Source organism: Oreochromis niloticus, unplaced genomic scaffold (genome assembly GCF_001858045.2).
Source record: "Oreochromis niloticus isolate F11D_XX unplaced genomic scaffold, O_niloticus_UMD_NMBU tig00002736_pilon, whole genome shotgun sequence".
Lineage (NCBI taxonomy): Eukaryota > Metazoa > Chordata > Actinopteri > Cichliformes > Cichlidae > Oreochromis > Oreochromis niloticus.
Window position 1 is genome coordinate 193768 of NW_020327710.1, and position 20494 is coordinate 214261.

Below are 20494 nucleotides of genomic sequence, written 5' to 3' on the forward strand. Positions count from 1 at the left end.
TGAATAGCTCATATTGTAAATCACAAAGAGCCAGTATTATACTGTAGATTATACTCATGGCTCATAGGAGGTGATTACACTCCGCTTCATTTGGTTACAGTTCAGACTGAGGGACAACATATGGAAAGACAGAAACTGGAAAAAAATGTTTGAAAAATATTTACTGTTAGAAAACATTCATTTTTCAAATGTGATTTGAAGTAAAAAAAAAAAAAAAAAAAAATTCTGAGTCACCAAAAGCCAATCAGACAATAGAATTGAATAGAATTGGTATAAACAGAGAGCAGCCATAAAGAGAGTGGAGATGAAACTTCCTTTAGACAGAGAAATGAACTTTTTTTTTTTTTTTTTTTTTTTAAGCAAGAAACAAGATAAATAGATGCACTTAAAAGGATAATTCTCTGTTTCTAACACATTCCAGTTTCACTTTCTTGCCATTAGTAGGAAGCTGTACAGAAACTATAATTAGCTTTTAATTTCACTTAAAATACATTAACACTGAAAAGTAAAATAGTCTTTTTCTGGCAAAAGATAAAAACTAAAATTTAGCATTTTTAAAGGTCCCTGCTCACTGACCCCTCTGTCTCTTATCTGTAGATGTATCTATAGCATTCTGCAACTACGACTAACCTTGGATCTGGCTGCAGGTATCCCTGTACATCCTTCTTATCATCAAGTGTAAGCAGGTAACATGTGATTTGATTTACATCCTTCGCCCAGCACATTTGTCAGCGCCTTCAGGTAAATAAAGGAATAATTTCAGGTAACGTGGCTCATAGTAGGGATTCTGTAAGAAAGATTGCTAGCTCTAATATTAATACCACACAATTCAACACACCAACAGCTCATATTTCTAGAATAATAATAATAAAAAAAACATCAGTTGATGCATCTTATTTCTTCTGCCTATTCAATACAGGGTCAGAGGGGGAGGAGGGAGGGAGGGTGGGGGGCTGGAGCCTGTCCCAGCAGTCATAGGTAGTGTACACCTGGACAGGTCACCAGTCTGTTGCAGGGCTGGAACTAGCACATATTTATTATAGATGCATTGAAGCTAATCTGCACACTTACTGTGAATCTGTGACTGCGATTAATCATTTTACATATAACTTAACTACCAACTTAATTAGTCATAACAGAAGCTAATATTTCTGTCCTAACACTGTTTATATTGTAACCATTTTAACATAAGCTAACTTTTACACCGTAACTTTAAGCTAGCACCATAAAGATGGTTAAACACATAATATCTACAAATGCATCTCAAAGCTGTTTTATCAGCACTCGCTGTATTACTAACACAACCACATTAACATTACTGACACTCACTGACTTGTTATAGTCACTCTATAAATGCTGTATATTGTGCGTTGTTAATGTACATGTTATTTCCTTGTTCATTTACTTTCAGACTATACTCCCACACTGTGTCCCACACTATACTCCTAATGCTATCATGGTGCAAATGCTGGATCATAGATAAATTCTCAAACTGCATTTGATGGGTGGCATGTGTTCTAACCGACATGCCAGGAAGACACCATTTAAGATTCAACCCTTCACCAGACCCATTGGCCCAAATGTGCATTTCCCCACCAGGCAGATGCCCAGTATGACAGATTACCAGTCCAGACCTGCGCACGACTGATAAGCTGATACGAGAAAGCCACAGGAAGGGTGCGTTTAGTTACATACCAGTTTTTTCAGCATCTGAATTTATTTTTATTTTGAGGTCAAAAAGTTCAAGAATATTTTAGGGAGGGCCAACACCAAAACAGCAAAGCAAACAAAACCAGCTGACATGTCAGCAAAAATAAAAGTGCCAGAGGCCTGTAGTATAAATCAGGATTTGGAGCTTCAATTCAATTTATTTTAGAAGCGCCAAATCACAACAACAGTCACCTCAAGGCGCTTTATATTGTAAGGTAGACCCTACAATAATACATACAGAGAAAAACCCAACAATCAAATGACTCCCTATGAGATAGCACTATGGCGACAGTGGGAAGGAAAAACTCCCTTTTAACAGGAAGAAACCTCCAGCAGAACCAGGCTCAGGGAGGGGCGGGGCCATCTGCTGCGACCGGTTGGGGTGAGAGGAGGAGGACAGGAGCTTAAGGCAACATTAGGTTTAAGCCTCGAAAAAAATTATACCGCAGACCTGATTTTCCTATTCAACATTTTCCTTATCTGGCTTCAATTATCCAGATAACACTGGCAAACAGGTAAAGAAGTCACATAAATATGGATATCAGCTTGAAGATTCAACATTGAGTTTCCCAAAAGAAATGTGCTGGCAGCATTCATTATGAATGCTGCCAGCACATGTCACAACCATGGTAAGGTCTACAGCATATTTGACAAAGAACATCCCACTATATGAAGGTTAAACACAAAATATAGAGAACATACTACATGTTGCAGTCAAAGCAGCAGTGTTTGAGTATTTGTGTTGGGAAAAGTGCTACTTAGTGTGTAAGCCATAGTAAACTATTACCGCAAAAAGTGCTGTGAGTGCTTGAAGCCTTTTAACAAGATGATCACCTCACCACATGGATCCTGGATTACTTTACCAAAGTATGTAAAGATCCAGAACTGTGTGTCTAATAGGGTTGTTTCAGGCAGTCCACAGGGACCAGTTCTGTTTCCATTTGCTTTCACCATATAGACCACAGACTTCTGCTACAACTCTGCTATCTGCTTCCTGCACAAGCTCGCTGATGACTCAGCAGTTGTTGGTCTCATTGCTGATGGAGACGACAGGGAGTCCAGAGGACTGACCGAGGACTTTGTTAACTGGTGCCAGCAGAATCGCCTCCAGATGTAACACTAGAAAAATGAAGGAGCCTCTGGTTTATGTTTGCAGGCACAAACACCTGTACCATTGTTTAAAAAAAATAAAATTATAATGGGTCCACAGTAAGAAAAAGTATTTGATGACCCATCATAGAGGAAGGAGAACCCTGCAGTGACAGGAGTTTGAACAGGATCCCCCAAGAATGAATAAGATCAGTCTTACCGTTTCAACGAAGTCTGACTGTATAGAACAAATAGCCTGCATTATCAAGCAGAGAATGATTAAAGAGAGAATCAGCCAACAGGTGAAGAACAGAGGGGGCATTTATTTAGCAGAGGCCCTCGAAGACCCTGTGGGCCCAGTTTGAACACCACATTTATACAAAGAGATCGAAAAATGGGGAGACCTTCCCTTGGAAATGTGCTTTTTCCAAACAACATGTCACAGTCTGCCGAGGCAAACTGCGTGGAGTGTGAGGAGTGGACCCAGGTGCAGACATTCTAAAACTCAAACTTAACTGATGATGAGCCGTTTATTAAAGCAGACAGAACAGTACAAAATAAAAGGGCGAAAACAATGCAAACTAAGCAATAACCTAAACCTAAACTGGGTAAACTAGAAAGGAAACATGAACCATGAAAAACCCTGGCAAATAGAAAAAACAAACAAACTCTAAATATGGCAACGTGATGAGGATATATGAAAAACCTGAACGCAGGACATGGCATGGGAACCACGCAGACGATCCGACAAAGAAAAAGTGAAAGCACACAGACTAAATACACACAGGAGGATAATGAGGGAAGTGGGAACACATGGGGAAACAGCTGACACACATGACCATAACGACATCACAGAGGAAGAGTAAAACTAAACACATTGACCATAGAAACACAAGGCCTCTTCAAAATAAGACAGGAAACATAAGACGCAGACATGATAACCTGAACTTGACAACATAAGACACAGACATGAAACACATGAAGGGCTAGGGAGACTGAACAGGGGTTGGAAGTCACAAGGGAAATCTAATAACAAAGAACTATAACAACCTCGGCATGATAAAAAATGAACTTAGAAAACCTAAAAGGCTTAAACATAAACCATAAACATGAACATAAACTAAAACTCAAAACGCTGGGTCAAAAGACCCAGGATCGTGACACAACAAGTTTACTTACAGAAGATAGACAGTTACAAGCTGCTCATCAGAATCAGTATCAAAAATACATTTTAACCATTTATTAACAAGTATTTTAACCAGTCATTTCTTCAGCTGTCAGTAACAATAATTTTATTGAGTTTGTAGTTTCCCATTCAGTTGTGTTTGCAGTAGCATCCCACTGACAGTCCGACAAGGACCAGAGCTCCCAGTATCATCCCAGCTATTATATATGGGATGGAGTTGACTGTAGAATTGGGTTGAGGTGGGGTCGGGGGTTGGGTAAAGAAAGGAAAGGAGAATCATTTATACCAGGCAAATTAAAAACACCAAAACACTCACAATGAACTTAATTTGTGAAGTAATATTGTGATTGAACTTCAGTGACTCGTTTTCCAGGAAGTATCTGACAACACTCACCTTGTACATCAATGTTAAACTCCTTGGTGACAGTCCCTACTGTGTTGCTCACAGTGCAGATATACTGTCCTTCATGCTCAAAGCCGACAGATTTAATAGTGAGAACGCTGACACTGTAGGAAGGACTATTTGTTGGAAGTGTCCAGGTGTATGAGGGGCTGGGGTTTCCCACAGAGGAGCAGTTCAGGTGTAGAGTGTCTCCTTCTGTGATTGTGATCACATCTGGATTTGGTGGCTCCTTTAGCTCAGGCCCATCTGTGTGATTATTGATAGAGGGAAAAAATACAAAGCAAAATTTCAGCAAAATAGAAATAATTTATAAATTAAAACACATTTCTGGTGTAATATACAACAGAAAGTACTGTCGACAGTTCAGCCCACTGTACTTTATTTTCACTTTGTGCTGCTATACTCTGTTGTCAGTTTGTCCACTTCATGATGTTTAACTGCTCTACTTACTTTACAGGTTAATTATCTTCATACTCTGTATTGATTCCACATTTAAACAAATAGTAAAGCCGACCTTTTATCATTTAGGATTTAAACACAATTACTATTATTATTTTTTAATGTTCACAAACAAAGTTTACTTCTATTCTGGCTTTCCACAAACTTCTGAGGGAAACATTTTACTGGCAAACAGCTAAATCCTCCACTATGTTCATCAGCTTGTGGCAGTCAGCAGTTTGTTGATGATGCTATTTAGAGCCTGTTCATTAACAGTGATGAGCGCTATAAGGAAGAATCAAAACACTATTTCTTTACTGTTTCGATTCTTCCTCAAAGCGCTCACGAGGACACAAAACCAAACCAGTGACATGAATCATGCTCTAAATGTCAAACTCTGAGAAACAGATCAAAGAACGTCTTTATTTCTCTCAGACTCACAGTGAACTATAGCAGGGAGTTTTTCTGATGTCACCACTGGAGGGCGCTGTGGTCCATCTGGTCCCAGCTCCAGCTTGGTTTCGCACCAGTACTGGGCTCCATCATGTTCTCTACTGGGAGTGATGTTCAGAGTAAAGGTCTCATTCACTGGTTTCTTCTGTTCACTGTTGGACTGTAGGTGACCCAGTGCTGTGTTTCCTCTGTAGAAGGTCACAGTGAGGCTCTGAACAGGAGCTACGTTCTGTACGCTACACTGCAGGGTGTACTGCTGATTCTCAAACATCATCCCAGTGTGGTTTACAAAGCTGATGGAGACACTTTCTGGAGGCTCTGAGAAAACAGGGAAAGAAAGAGTAACACAGGTAGATGTTAGTCAGTAACTGCTGAGAGCATGAATCCATCTAACTGTGTATTTACACAAAGAGGTCAAATTTAGATTACAAATGATGTAAAGTTCACTAGAACGTCTCACATTCTAAGGTAAGTATACTTACGGTAGATGGTTATATCCACAGTGCTAGTACACTGATCACCATCATCAGTGTTATAATAACAGATGAGATATGTGTCCCATTCAGTCAGTCTGTCAACCGTCCAGATCATCGTGGTTCCATTTTGTCTAACTTCTCCTACAGGTGTCTCCAAACCAAAAGAATCTCCCCTGCAGTCCTTCTGACATGCATCACATGTAACATTGGCTGGGTCACCGTACTTCACTACCAGTGCAGATGGAGTGAACACAGGAAACTCTGTGCAGCTAGGATCTGTAAGAAACACATCAAATGTTGTTATTGGGTAGATCAACTTGGATAAAGTTGATAAACAAGAGGAGAAATTAATTGATCAAAATGGTGAAACTGGAAACTGAAAGTCCGGGAAGATTCAAGGTTCAGTTTTTTGTTTTTTTTTTAACAAAAAAAGCAAACCAGAAGAAAACTTTGAAAAGAAAAGTTGCCTGAAGAGGGAAATGAATGTAAGGAAAACATGAACCTGTCTGCAGAAACCTATTGTCTGATTTTTGGGCCATCAGCAAAACACCAAATGAAGAAACATCTTTAGGAAGAATTTTTTTCCATCACTCCAGAAGAGGTCCAGCGATTTTGGAGAACCAATTCCAAGAAGCACTTAAGCTGTTCTACTGAAACTTTGTTGATTAATTTGATAAAATGAGATATCAGGAAATAATTAAATATCTAAGACTAATAATAAAAGCATCAAGTCCCAAAGTGTGGCATTACTAAATAAGATAAACAATCTTATATTTGAGATAAAAAATGCATTGCAATTTTAATTTGTATTCATTTATTTATTTATTTATTTATTTAATTAATTAAATAAACAAATAATATATTGGGTTAGAGTTTGTAGAAGTTTGTTCAAGCTGTATAAGCTGCATGAACACCTCGACTAGCTTTTATAATCAGAGGTTGGTTATAAGGAGCAGCTGTAGCCTATTCAAAGGCTCCTGACATTTGGTTCTCATTCCCGTCATGATGGATGGATAGACGGTAGCAACGATCACAGCCCCGCCACAGCGATGCTGATCGGGTTCATTTTCCCCTGGCGATTGTTTGGCTGTTAAAGGGTGGTGAGTTGGATCCCACCATGAGGTCTGTTAAGTAGTTTGTTGAGCTGCTGTTTTCACTAAGGCAATATAGTGGCAGTGAATCTTTGAATCTTATAAGCCATGTTTGGTAATAAAGGGTGATCTTTTAATTGTTTTAGGTCCTGCCACTTAATTCACTGTTTTCTTCTTTCAGCTCCATATTTTGTTTAATAAAATTATTTAAATTTTTTAATTTTTTTGATTAGCCTGTCAATAACAAGCCTGTGTGCCTTGGCAACCGGTAAAACCTTTGTATTGGTTAATGTAATATTTCCTGGGGTGCGTCGCTACCATTTAGTTCTTTCCCTCCCCATCACTGCTGGATTTTTATTATTTGTTCTTTTTGGATCTACCTTCATATGTGAACAAACACTCTCAGTATGAAGTTTAACAAATCCAGATACAGAATTTCCAGCGTTTGACAGTGTTCAGTCTGACTTTAATGCAGTTGTTCAATCCCAAAACAGACGGAACAAGAAAACAGGTGAAAAACTGCAGATAAATTAAACTGCAAACACAATAGCAACAGCACTTTGTAAAAAATGAAAAGTCTTTGAAATTTGACAAAAATGTGCTCATTTTCTTGTTAGCTGTATTGGGTAATATTGGCTAAAAAATGATAAAATTACTATTATTACTATTAATAATTACTATTATTATTACTACTACTAATGCTATCTATTTCACCTTTTGATTTTCTAACTGTAACATCTGCTCTTACCAGCAGCACTTTATACATAGAGTAAATTAATCCTGAGCATAACTGAATTCAGATTATTGGTGCTGCCCTCCACAACAGATCCAGTTTCTCATGTTGCCTTCAAATAAATATTTAATCCTTCATTAAATTACTTGTAAAAAATGCCTCTGAGTTCATCAGTGTTCATCAACATTTAGCAGCTGTATGATATGAAAATAAGAAACGAAGCAATAAATTTTTATGGTATAAACAGTCTGTTTATCTTTTTATAGCTGGAAAACATTTCACTTACCAAAGCTGGACACTTGGTGGGTGCACAGAAAAGTAAGTGAGTAGGAAACCAGAAGAATAAAATGAATAAACATTGTCCCAGCTAGATTTTTTGAAATCAAATGTGATGAAGAAAATGATCAAACATGAAGTCCAAAGGTGGCTCGAAAGGAAATGGGCTCTGAGTTTCCTGTTTTGCTTTTCTGTTGCAGAGAACAATGCTGGCAGTGAAGGCTGTTTGTTTTTTTTCAGCAGTGCATCCGCTTGTTTTATTATAACAGCCATGCCTTCAGTGAAAGTGAAAGTAAGTGTCGTAAAATCACCAAACAGGAAGCCCGACAGAGGCAGGTCAGGTCTGCTTCCTGGGGAGGTTCCCATGTATCCCCCTGAAGAATTTTTTTTTTCAACTGACTTTACATAATGTGAGTAAGTATGGAGCGTTACACCTTTTTAACAGGGCATTAGGGAAAACGTAAGAACAGCAGTTTTGTAAGTCAGCCCTTGACTGGTTCTAGTCTGTTCAGATGCTGAAACTACTAGGATAGAAAAACCCTCACATAATAATAATGATGATAATAATAATAATAATAATACATTTTATTTATAAAGCGCTTTTCAAGACACCCAAGGACACTTTACAATAGGATAAAACACATAATGGAAAAATGACAAAATGAAGAACAACAAAACAAAAACACGAGATAAAATGAACAAACAGTGGTTCACAGTGAATATGCAGATTTGCAGACATATCACTTATATCTCTTCTTTTAAGCTTCATTGAAATCCATTTTTCCCTCTGACATACAAAGCATTTATTAAAGTAATCTGAGTGTTAAAAAAGTAAACCTTAAAATTAGACATACACAGCATGCGCTCAGCTGGATGTGTAGAGACAGAGCCGTATGTTCTGGAAACTCTGACTAGAGAGTCAGTTTGGGAGATGAATCTCTAACCACATCTGCCCGGGTCTGCTGACACCAAAGATCAGAAAAATGAAGATTTCTGGTCATTTCCAAGGTTCACCTGAATTGCTCAGACTGAGCAGCCTTCACTGGCACGAGAAGCTATAGATCCTGTTATCTTGGACACCATAAACACCACCTCTCTCTCTGTCCAGTGATCACATTTAAAACCAGCAGAGCTTTTCACACAGCATGCAACTGAAGCAAATGTTTGTGGAAAAAGCAGTTTACATATTGCATTACATAGCTTTTAGTGCTGGATCACGTTCCGTCTGTTTTATTGAATAAATCTGTTGCCTGTGTACTGTATTTTGTTTTTCTCACATTATAAAAGAATTAATCAGGTAGAGAAACAAGATGCACATGGTCACAATTTCATTAAAAACTTTGTTTTATACTTTACACAGTTGAAAAGATAAAATATAGTAACAAAAAGGAAAGAATTTCATGTTGGTATATGACCTGATGTCTCAACACCTCCCTTTAGTAATCAAATGCCTACACCATCATGATCTTATTGCAATAATGAAAGGCGGTGGGCTGGGGTGGGTATCTGAGTATCTCCCTGTACGTTGGGGTTTTGAGTGGGTGTGTTTCCTGCGCCTTGAGAAACAGCTCCTGACTGTTGTTTGTGCCTGAGTACCTGGCCTTCCTGGAATCCCTGGACGGGGTTCTTGAGGGTGCTCCACTTGAGGACTCTGTCGTCCTACTTAGAGACTTCAACGCTCATGTGGGAAACATGAGTGAGACTGGAGGGGCGTGAATGAGAGGAACGGCCTCCCAGACCTGAACCCGAGCGGTGTTCTGTTACTGGACTTCTGTGCAAACACTATGTTGTAACATAAGGGTGTCCGTAAGTCCACAGGGCACCAGAACACTCTAGGCCAGGAAAGCTTCCACTTGGGTGGTCTCAGAATTTCATCTCTGCTTTTCAAAGATGATGTTGTTCTATTGGCTTCATCAGGTGACGGCCTCCAGCTCACACTGGAGTGCAGCCGAGGGCAAAGCGCTGGGAATGAGAATCGGCACCTCCTAATCTGAGGCCACGGTCTGCAACTGGAAAAAGGTGGAGTGCCCACTCCAGGTCAGGGACGAGTTCCTGCCCCAATTGGAGAAGTGTTTTTGTATATCATGGTGTGTTCACGAGTGACGGGAGAAGGGAGCGGGAGATCGACAAATGGATTGGTGCAGTGATGCAGACTCTGCACCAGATCGTATCAATATATTGGTTGAGCTACATCCCTACCCTCACCTATGGTCACGGGCTGTAGGTTGTGACCAAAAGAACGAGATCGTGGATACAAGTGGTGGAAATGAGCTTCCTCCTAAGGGTGGCAATCTTTCAATCTTTAGAATACAATAGAATAGCCCATTACTGTTATTGTACATGTACGACTGAGTCTGGTTACCACTCTTGAGAGGCAGATAATATAGCAGAGCTGGTCCATTTATACTGCAGCTCATAGGGTTGATGACACTCAGGTGAGCTGGCCTGGTAGTGGAAAGGCTTTGAGCTCTAGTCAAATGGGTGGAAAACATCAGCTGAACCCTTGCTGGCTCAGTTAGGGTTGACAAAAGGCTCTATATAAAAATGGCCACAACACTGTGTAAAAAGTTAAGTCTTTGAAATGTAATAACAATAGGCAAATGTTGTTCACAGTTATTTTGGTGAATATCGTTTAACACTGTCTGTTTTATCTTTAATTGCCTATCTGTGGCCTCTACTCTCACCAACACTTTGAAAAAAGATCAAATTAATATTGAACAGAACTGAGTTCAGCTTAGTGATGCGATCCAGTTTGTCATGTTAAATTAATTGCCCAACTCTGCTTTAGATGGTCTCTAGAAACCTTGTTGTATAGATTTAAAGGACTGTGCAGTTTGGCTGGTTTGTTTAAAATGATGTAGCCACCAGTGGAAAATATGTATCGTCCATTATAACCAAAGGTTGACATTGTTTAGTGCCCATCACATAGTGCCCATCACAAGTAAACACCAGAATCTGAAATGAAATAACTAAACTAGAAATTTGAAATTTGTACTTAAGCTGAACAAAATAAACCAAAGGCATCAGCAAAACATTTATTGAGGCAAAGATACACAGATACGCAGTTTGATGATTAAATGCCAATGACCCATCAAATCACAACAGGATCGCAGCAGTGATAGGAGTTAGGATGGGACTCCCCCAGAGATGAAGATGGAGGCTTGGATGGAGCTCTGAGGGAAAGCGGTGAGACAAAGGTTACACAAATGAGAGTCTGACAGGCAGGATGACAGAAGAGCAATGAGATTTAAAGTATATGGAATGGGAGCTGATTGGCTCACACAAGGTGGGCAAGAAAATGACTGGAATATAGTAATGAAGTCAGCAAGGAAAGAAAGGCTTGAGAGCTATCAGTCCATAAAGAGAGATAAGAAGAGAGCCTATAATAAGGCTAAGAGGTAATTGGAGGCCAGGAGAGGCTATTATACAAAGTTTAGAGAACAAAGTTTTTGTAAAGACGAACAGAAATGAGAATAAAAATGGTTTGTTACCACCACCAGCTCGATGTCATGGCTTACCTGGACTGTTTTGAGGTAAAAAGATGACATCAGAGTCAAAACTGATGTACGCCAAATAGCTTGATGATGACCAGCAGCTCAGTTATTAAATATTGGATGAGGAAATCTGGTTGCAGAAATAGCAGCACCTATTCCAAAAGTGTGACCTCAGCATAATTTAGGGGCTAATACCCCACCTGAGAAGCAGTTTTTAAAAACACTAAGAATTTAAACACTGAGTGACTGACAAGAGTTGAAAAGAAAGGAAAAGATGTAAGTAAGGAAGTAGCTGCTGATTGAACTCTGATGAAGCTACAGAGCAAAGTGGAGTCGCCCCCACCAAAAAATAAGACCAGTCATACCGTGGCAGGGAGAAACACCTCTGAGAAAAATAAGTCATATGACATTAGCTGCAGCTCAATGTTAAAGACAGACTGACATAATGTGGTGAGGAAAGTTACTGAGAAGGATACAGATTGAAACTGATTGCAAAAAGGCTTGAGGAAGACTTGAAGATGTCAGGAGAGACAAGACAAAGCCTCGAATAAAAGCCTGAGGGCCATCAGAGGCAAGGAGAGTTAAACCAGAAGTGGTGATAATCCTCACAAGGCCATCAGAAGGACAGATCTATTACAGAGACTGGAAACTGGTGGAGGTCAAATAACAAAGTGTTTGTGAATAAGAGCAGAAATGTGAATCAAGATGAAAAGACTTTGAGGTTTACAAAAGGTTTGACAGCTGTTGAATGCCAGGAGAGAACATTTTGGACTTTTAACTGTTTCTTAAAGTGTTACAGGATGAACTTCTCTTATAGCTGTTCATGCTTTAGCAAAGTAATTAAGTAAAAGATAAACAACTAAATGACAGAGAAGTTCTCTTTATTTACTATCTACTATAAAAAAATGACAATGGGTCCACAGTAAGAAAAGTATCTGATGACCCATCATAGAGGAAGGAGATCCTAGCAGTGACAGGAGTTTGAACAGGATCCCCAAAAAGTGAATAAGATCAATCTTACCGTTTCAATGAAGTCTGACTGTATAGAATATAAAACACATGAATGATTAACAGCAATATTTCCAGAGACACAGAATATATGCATAACACCAACTGAACTGAATGACGGTGAGACGAGGGAACTGAAGCAAGTGTCCAGAAGCAAAACAGAACAGAGGACAAGGCTTGAGGGTGGATACACATGGATACAGGAGTATGATGGAATTGAATCGGATACATAATCTGCTGCTTATCAGCATTACAAACAAACAAAGCAAACTTTGTGAGCTATAATGACTAAAAGTCCCTTTTATGTTGCATTTTGAATAGAAAAGGACATAAAATTCAAGATGCTGAGCAATGAGGACACATTTTATTCCAAAAACAACTCTTATACAATTCAACTCAAGAGGAAAAGTGGCATTATTGAATAATCCCAAGAAAATGTGCAGACATTGTGAAGTAATGTATGAGATCGAGAGAATACCTATGAGCTGTATTAAGGATTTTACGTTTGAGTGAAAATAGCCTGCATTATCAAGCAGAGAATGATTAAGAAGAGAATCAGCAAACAGGTGAAGAACAGAGGGGACATTTATTTAGCAGAGACCCTCAAAGACCCGTGGGCCCAGTTTGAACACCACATTTAAACAAAAAGATAGAAAAATGGGGAGACCTTCCCTTGGAAATGTGCTTTTTCCAAACAGCAAGTCTACTTACAGAAGATAGACAGTTACAAGCTGCTCATCAGAATCAGTATCGAAAATACATATTAACCATTCATCAAGTATTTTAACCAGTCATTTCTTCAGCTGTTACTAACAATAATTTTACTGAGTTTGCTGTGTCCCATTCAGTTGTGTTTGCAGTAGCATCCCACTGACAGTCCGACAAGGACCAGAGCTCCCAGTATCATCCCAGCTATTATATATGGGATGGAGTTGACTGTAGAACTGGGTTGAGGTGGGGTCGGGGGTTGGGTAAAGAAAGGAAAGGAGAATCATTTATACCAGGCAAACTAAAAACACCAAAACACTCACAATGAACTTAATTTGTGAAGTAATATTGTGATTGAACTTCAGTGACTCGTTTTCCAGGAAGTATCTGACAACACTCACCTTGTACATCAATGTTAAACTCCTTGGTGACAGTCCCTACTGTGTTGCTCACAGTGCAGATATACTGTCCTTCATGCTCAAAGCCGACAGATTTAATAGTGAGAACGCTGCCACTGTAGGAAGGACTATTTGTTGGAAGTGTCCAGGTGTATGAGGGCTGGGGTTTCCCACAGAGGAGCAGTTCAGGTGTAGAGTGTCTCCTTCTGTGATTGTGATCACATCTGGATTTGGTGGCTCCTTTAGCTCAGGCCCATCTGTGTGATTATTGATAGAGATTAAAAATACGAAGCAAAATTTCAGCAAAATCAAAATAATTTATAAATTAAAACACATTTCTGGTGTAATATACAACAGAAAGTACTGTCGACAGTTCAGCCCACTGTACTTTATTTTCACTTTGTGCTGCTATACTCTGTTGTCAGTTTGTCCACTTCATGATGTTTAACTGCTCTACTTACTTTACAGGTTGATGCTCGCCACACTAAAGATCTGACATAAAGTTTAAATTACACGTAGCATGACAGTAAGAGGTCAGTCTGACAGTTCAGAGAAGTAAGAGAATTGTTCAACCCATATGACACTGAAAGGAGACAAATCATGATTAATTCTTCTGGAGTGGCTTTAAATACACTTATTCTTTTATTGCATATTTGTTACTCTGTATTGATTCCACATTTAAACAAATAGTAAAGCCGACCTTTTATCATTTAGGATTTAAACACAATTACTATTATTATTTTTTAATATTCACAAACAAAGTTTACTTCTATTCTGGCTTTCCACAAACTTCTGAGGGAAACATTTTACTGGTAAACAGCTAAATCCTCCACTATGTTCATCAGCTTGTGTCAGTCAGCAGTTTGTTGATGGTGCTATTTAGAGCCTGTTCATTAACAGTGATGAGCGCTATGAGGAAGAATCAAACACTATTTCTTTACTGTTTCGATTCTTCCTCAAAGCGCTCACGAGGACACAAAACCAAACCAGTGACATGAATCATGCTCAAAATGTCAACTCTGAGAAACAGAACAAAGAACGTCTTTATTTCTCTCAGACTCACAGTGAACTATAGCAGGGAGTTTTTCTGATGTCACCACTGGGGGACGCTGTGGTCCATCTGGTCCCAGCTCCAGCTTGGTTTCGCACCAGTACTGGGCTCCATCATGTTCTCTACTGGAGTGATGTTCAGAGTAAAGGTCTCATTCACTGGTTTCTTCTGTTCACTGTTGGACTGTAGGTGACCCAGTGCTGTGTTTCCTCTGTAGAAGGTCACAGTGAGGCTCTGAACAGGAGCTACGTTCTGTACGCTACACTGCAGGGTGTACTGCTGATTCTCAAACATCATCCCAGTGTGGTTTACAAAGCTGATGGAGACACTTTCTGGAGGCTCTGAGGAGACAGGGAAAGAAGAGTAACACAGGTAGATGTTAGTCAGTAACCTCTGAGCTCACGAATCCGTCTGTGTATTTACACAAAGAGGTCAAATTTTGTCTGATTGTAAACAGCCTTGAAAGTTAAATGTTGCTACCAGGGGCGTCATAGTGGAGGCAAAAGTGATGCTCAGATAAAGACACCCAAGGAGCCAAAGGAAGGAGGCAGCCGCAGGTCTCTCTCTTAAGGATGTAACACAAGATGAGCTCATGCAGTGGCAATTAAACGTTATTAAAACAGCAAATCGCTTTTATCGGTGTGGTTGGTTTTAAGGTTGATTTAAAAATTGCATTCGTTTCTAAACAGAGGAGAGTTCAGCTTTTTCATTATATATATAACACACAAAAACGAAGACGTCATTTTTCATTGTAGAAAATCAGCGCAGTTAGAAGTAAACTGTGTGTCGGAAACATTAATAGATCAGTTCGCCCGCTTGTTTAAAATATTATGAGTAAGCCACAGGACCACAGGCAATAATCTCAGAGTGGGCAAAAAGACGTGACAGAGGCGGATGGAAGTGAAGAGAGCGTGGAAAATAAAGGTTTTCTACCACAGAGAAGAGCTTTTGCGTAAGTGGTGAAAATGGTTTTCGGGCCTATTCAAACATTAAAGGGGAGAGTCGGGCCATGACGTCAGAAACTCTGGAAGCCCGTTCTTTCTGGGTGTTACGTATTTTCAGTCAGCCAATAGGGAACGTTGTTGTGGCGGGGCCGGTTTCAACAATGAAAGGCAAGAGAACCAGGCCGTGACGTCACAGTCAACTCAAGTCCATAAATAGCAGGTGAACCCCGCACTGGACCAGCACGTTTCTTACTTATAGTCACGAGCGATTCACTGGATGAGATTTTGTTCTGCTACCCTCAGTCATATCTGAATGTCTGATTCATTGTAACACCGTAGCTTAACTGTCAAAACTGAGCGATCACAAACCAAAACCAGAATTAGTGTGCACTCTGCCAAAGAGTACACTGGGCGACCTGCAGGTCGAGGAGGAAGAAAATAAAGTCCTGGAAGAGCAGAAAGTGATGAAGGACACAAAAGAAATGCAGGAAAAAGTGGACAAGCAGACAGAAGAATTAGCCGAGGCTAAGACAGAGACAAAAGACACGGCAACCCCAGATTCCTCCTCAAAGTTGTGTGTCGACAAAGTGAGAAGACCATGGTAGAGGACGCAAAGAAACAAACTGAACAGGACAAAGAAATGTTAGAAGAAGTGCAGTTTGTATTCAAAGATGAGACCAACCAGGCTGAAATATCAGCACTGGAAAAGACACTGAAGCTGCAGAAAAAGGTGCGCGTCAGCTGGTTATTCAGTTGGTGGTTTTACTGGCCAAAGAAAAAGTCTCCTCCAAATACAAGATCTTCACAGAGCGCCTCACTCCTGACTGCATCAGCCATCGTCTGATTGAGAAAATCTGGCCTGAAGTTGAGGAGAAACACTTGAATTTATCCCACGACAGCATTTTTAATGTGGCAAGGCCATCCTCAAGGATCTTTGCAAACACACAAGTGCAAAGAAACCTTTTGATTTTTAATCTGAGGGAACAGCTTGACAATATTACCGTCTCAATCTCATCAAACACCTGTTGGCATTACCAGCAAGAGTACTGAGTGTCTCTAAAGACAGGGAAGAATACCAGGAAGTTGTAAAGAATGTGACCAAAGATCTGGTAATGCACGCCATGAGCGAAGGAAATGAGACGATGACAATGAATCCAGTAGCATCAGAGTTTATTGTAGAGAGGCTTTTCCAGAAGATCTGGAACAAAATTTTGTCAAAAAGTACAAAATGTCCTTGGAGAACATTGAACTACTCGCCCTGACAGTATACAATGAACTCCATGACAGGTGGGACTCTCCAATACTCTTAATGTGGTCAAGAAACCCAGAGATGGATGAAGCAATCGTCAGCAGCTTCAAAAAACATGCAAAACTGAGGAGCCAAAATGTCATCGTTAGGGCTTTCTCATGTGCACGCTAAAATCTAACTGACACGTGCATGTGATTATGCAAGAAAACTCTTAAATTGGCTTCAAATATTCATTTCAATTGGGCTTTCTAAATTTAATTTTAAAACCAGAGTGGTTAAAAATAACTACTCTTCTTCTCCCAACTTCCTTCCCTCATCACCAACTGGCCGAGGCAGATGGCCACCCCATCCCAGAGCCTGGGTCTGCCGGAGGTTTCTCTCTTTTAAAAGTGAGTTTTTCCTTCCCACTGTCGCCAAGTGCTTGCTCTAGGGGTTGGAGTCTTTGTGCATTATTGTAGAACAACCTTACAATATAAAGCACCATGAGGGAAGTGTTGTTGGGATTTGGTGCTGTTTCTTAACTCAAAATGTCCAATTACAACAGGACATTTGAATTTAAAAAAACAGCACCAACCACAAATAAAAAAAAATAATAATAAAAAAAAAAAAAAACTTTGAATTTGTGCTTTGTTTCATTTACTGTTTAAGAAGTTCGTTCTTCCTGCATTTTTTAAACACAACAAACAACAAATAGCTGAGCTGTTGATTACTAAGTGCTGCCAAGAATACAAACAAGCAGTCCTCACACACATTTGAGAAAAACTGAGATCTTTGAATCTTATAGCTTACTGAATATTTATCTCTTTACTCTGTCTGTATTGTCCACTTTTTTCTTTTCTATTTGTATTATTTTCATTTGAAAGACATTCAAAGCTATTTGGAGACATGCAGAGTTCCTTAAAGCCGAACCTAATATAATTAACACGAGTTGTTTAACTGAGGTAATCACTCTTCCCCACAGTCCTACGATTTTCCCTTTTTCTGTAAAGCAATGTAATACATTTTTAATACTTTTAATACTTTTTAATATTCATACAGGAATAAACTACAACAAAACACAGTCACAAATATAGGCCATAAATATACAGACACCATATTACATACACATTTAGTACAAATACAATGTTTAAAAGGAGTCTGATTCTTCATGTGATAAATATTTGGCTTCGATGTCCAGGATTTTCCACTGTGAGATTAATGGTGTTGAAATTCTCCAATTCTTTACCTTTGGGCTGAAGGAAGGACATATAAAGGACGTATAAATGCTCAATCAACAATCACTTTAATTCATACACTTCTTATTATTCCATACAAACACTTTTGAGCATTAACCATCCGGAGGGGAGATGAGCGCAGGAGGGTGTCCGCCTGATCTCCATGTGTCTGAGCATTTCTCACATTCTTATAGCTTCAGCCCCCCTCCAAAGTCATAAAACCTAAACATCCACATTCTTTCTCTCTCTCAGTGAGCCTAAGTTCTGACCTTAGCTTCCTGTGCAGTCTGTTCTGTTCTTTTCAAATCAGACATATAAGGCCATGATTCTCTGAAAACAGTATTTCTTATAACGCAGCAGTATCATGCATCATAAAACAATATCATTCATTCACATAAGTCAGCAGTGTAATGTAGTACAAATCAGTCTAATAAATTTAATAGCTTCTAAGTCAGGAGATATGTTACATAATGATTTCCATCTTTAATTAAGATAAGATAGATAAGATAAGAGCATTAGTCCCACTAATTGTTAAGTGCAATAATTAGAATGATCAAATACAATAATAAATTAATTAGGGGTATAACGTGGCATAAGATGATATAATAATCTCACAATGGAAAGTGTACATTGCACATAGTGACAATGAATGACGGACCCGACCACACAGATCGCACTTTACTACACTTTTTATTGGGTTTTGTCTCTTCCAACCCTCGGCCGCAGCTGCCAGCTACACACACATACAACAACACAACCTCAGGTCCCGGCACGTCTAATGCAGGGGAGAGGTGATGAACTGATGGAGCTCTGCTGTGTCAGCCTCCCTGCAACCGCGCCACAAACCACGCCCTGCTACACACATTATATGACCACAAAACAAATCAAAGTGAAGGAAGAAAAACCGGAAAAAAACACAAACTAATCATGAAGCTACAGAGCCCCTTTACTGATATGGGTAAGGAATGTTTTTATTGCATGGCCACAGGTTGATGTGTCACGGCAGGGTGCGCCGATGGGTTGTGAACAGGACCCAGAAGCAGATGCAGAGAGGAGATGCAGGTAAAAGAAAAGCCTTTATTTTGGCTGATGGTAGCAGTAACATGAACTATGAAAAACTAGTTACAACTAAGACAGACTGTGAAAACTATAATCAACTATGAACACACTGGACGTGTTCAGGGGAAGTGATTTGATAATTAAAGCCTCTCATTTCCCCTTTAATTTAATGACTGATATGTTGAAATGGTTTGACACACAGTGAAATGATTTAACGCACAGCAGAAAGTGCATATTCAAATTCATCTCCACATTAAGATGAGTAATGCCTTGAGACATTATATCTGTGCTCAATCAGACAAAGGACAGAGTGCTACAAAACACAGCCACGTGATCTAGATTAAAACATTCTCAAGATTAAAACGGTCTCTTTCTAGTCGTCCTGTGGATGTCAAGTGCACGTCAGGAGTAGACGTTCTCAGCCAGCTTCCTCATTCTTTTATTGCAGTGTGCTGATGGGAGGATGGAGGGTGGTCTGCAATCTTTGCTGCAGTGGCAGACATGCAAAATCCAACCTCATCTTCAAGGTTTGCTCTGTGTTGGCACTTTCAGCTCATCTTTGTCAGGGTTTGGATGAAAGACTTTACAATTTATAACTTTCCTTCTCTCACCCCAACCGGTCGCAGCAGGTGGCCGCCCTCCTGAGCCTGGTTCTGCTGGAGGTTTCTTCCTGTTAAAAGGGAGTTTCTTCCCACTGTCGCCAAAGTGCTTGCTCATAGGGGGTCATATGATTGTTGGATTTTTCTCTGTATCTATTATTGTACGATCTACTGTACAATATAAAGCACCTTGAGGTGACTGTTGTTGTGATTTGGCGCTATATAAATAAAATTGAATTGAATTGATAATAAATAAATTTAAGTATTAGACATAGGACGTAAACTGCAACAACACAGGCAGCTATAATTAAAGCTTACATGGGCTCTTTTACAAAATCAGAGGATGTGTGCTCATCTTCCAGCACCACACAGCACAGAGGATGCAAATATCAGTCAGATGAAGCAGGGCAGCACGGAGGCGAAAAGAGCGAGGGCAGTGAGACGAGAGAGATGAGTACCAGGTTCCAGATGAGTAGATGACTGATGAGGTTATGTTTTGGTTTTCTTTGGCAGCAGGAAGGAGCGCAGCGAGCGATGGTAGACCGTCGCAGTGAAGGCGATAGCCGAGGCCGAGCCGACGGCTTTTAGAACTGAGGAGAACCAGAGGCAGCTTCAGAACAAGCAAAGAGAAATGTTGTGAAGTGTGCCACTCCACATAAAGACAAGCAAATCTGGAAAAGTCCCAGAATCAGCAAACGTTTAATGTATCATAATTTGGTATATTTAGAGAAATTTTACGTTCAGGTTGTGAATATTTTGACCTTTGAGGTACATAAAAAAAGTAAAGAGTAAATGATCTAAATATCCTAGTGTAATGATATGTGCTGTATCAATGAATAAAAATATCACCTGTAAACATAATTACCTGGCACATAGGTGTGGAAACTGACTTGAATTATCTATGGAGATTAACAG

General features: G+C 39.6%; 1 protein-coding gene and 1 long non-coding RNA gene across 2 annotated transcripts; both read right to left on the reverse strand.

Moving 5' to 3' along the window:
- Positions 1–3310: 3310 nt before the first annotated feature.
- Positions 3311–8096, reverse strand: LOC109200210 (vascular cell adhesion protein 1). Its single transcript, XM_019355706.2, has 5 exons — positions 7866–8096; positions 5762–6031; positions 5268–5597; positions 4380–4634; positions 3311–4206 (listed from the first exon to the last, which is right to left on the reverse strand). The coding sequence occupies exons 1-5, from the start codon at positions 7936–7938 to the stop codon at positions 4115–4117; spliced, it is 1020 nt and encodes a 339-aa protein (XP_019211251.1). The 5' UTR covers positions 7939–8096; the 3' UTR covers positions 3311–4114.
- A 6608-nt stretch (positions 8097–14704) lies between these two features.
- On the reverse strand, positions 14705–15147 carry LOC112845064 (uncharacterized). The gene is made up of 2 exons (XR_003217868.1): positions 14995–15147; positions 14705–14855 (listed from the first exon to the last, which is right to left on the reverse strand). It is a non-coding gene; the product is annotated as an uncharacterized LOC112845064 (long non-coding RNA).
- Between the last annotated feature and the right edge of the window lie 5347 nt (positions 15148–20494).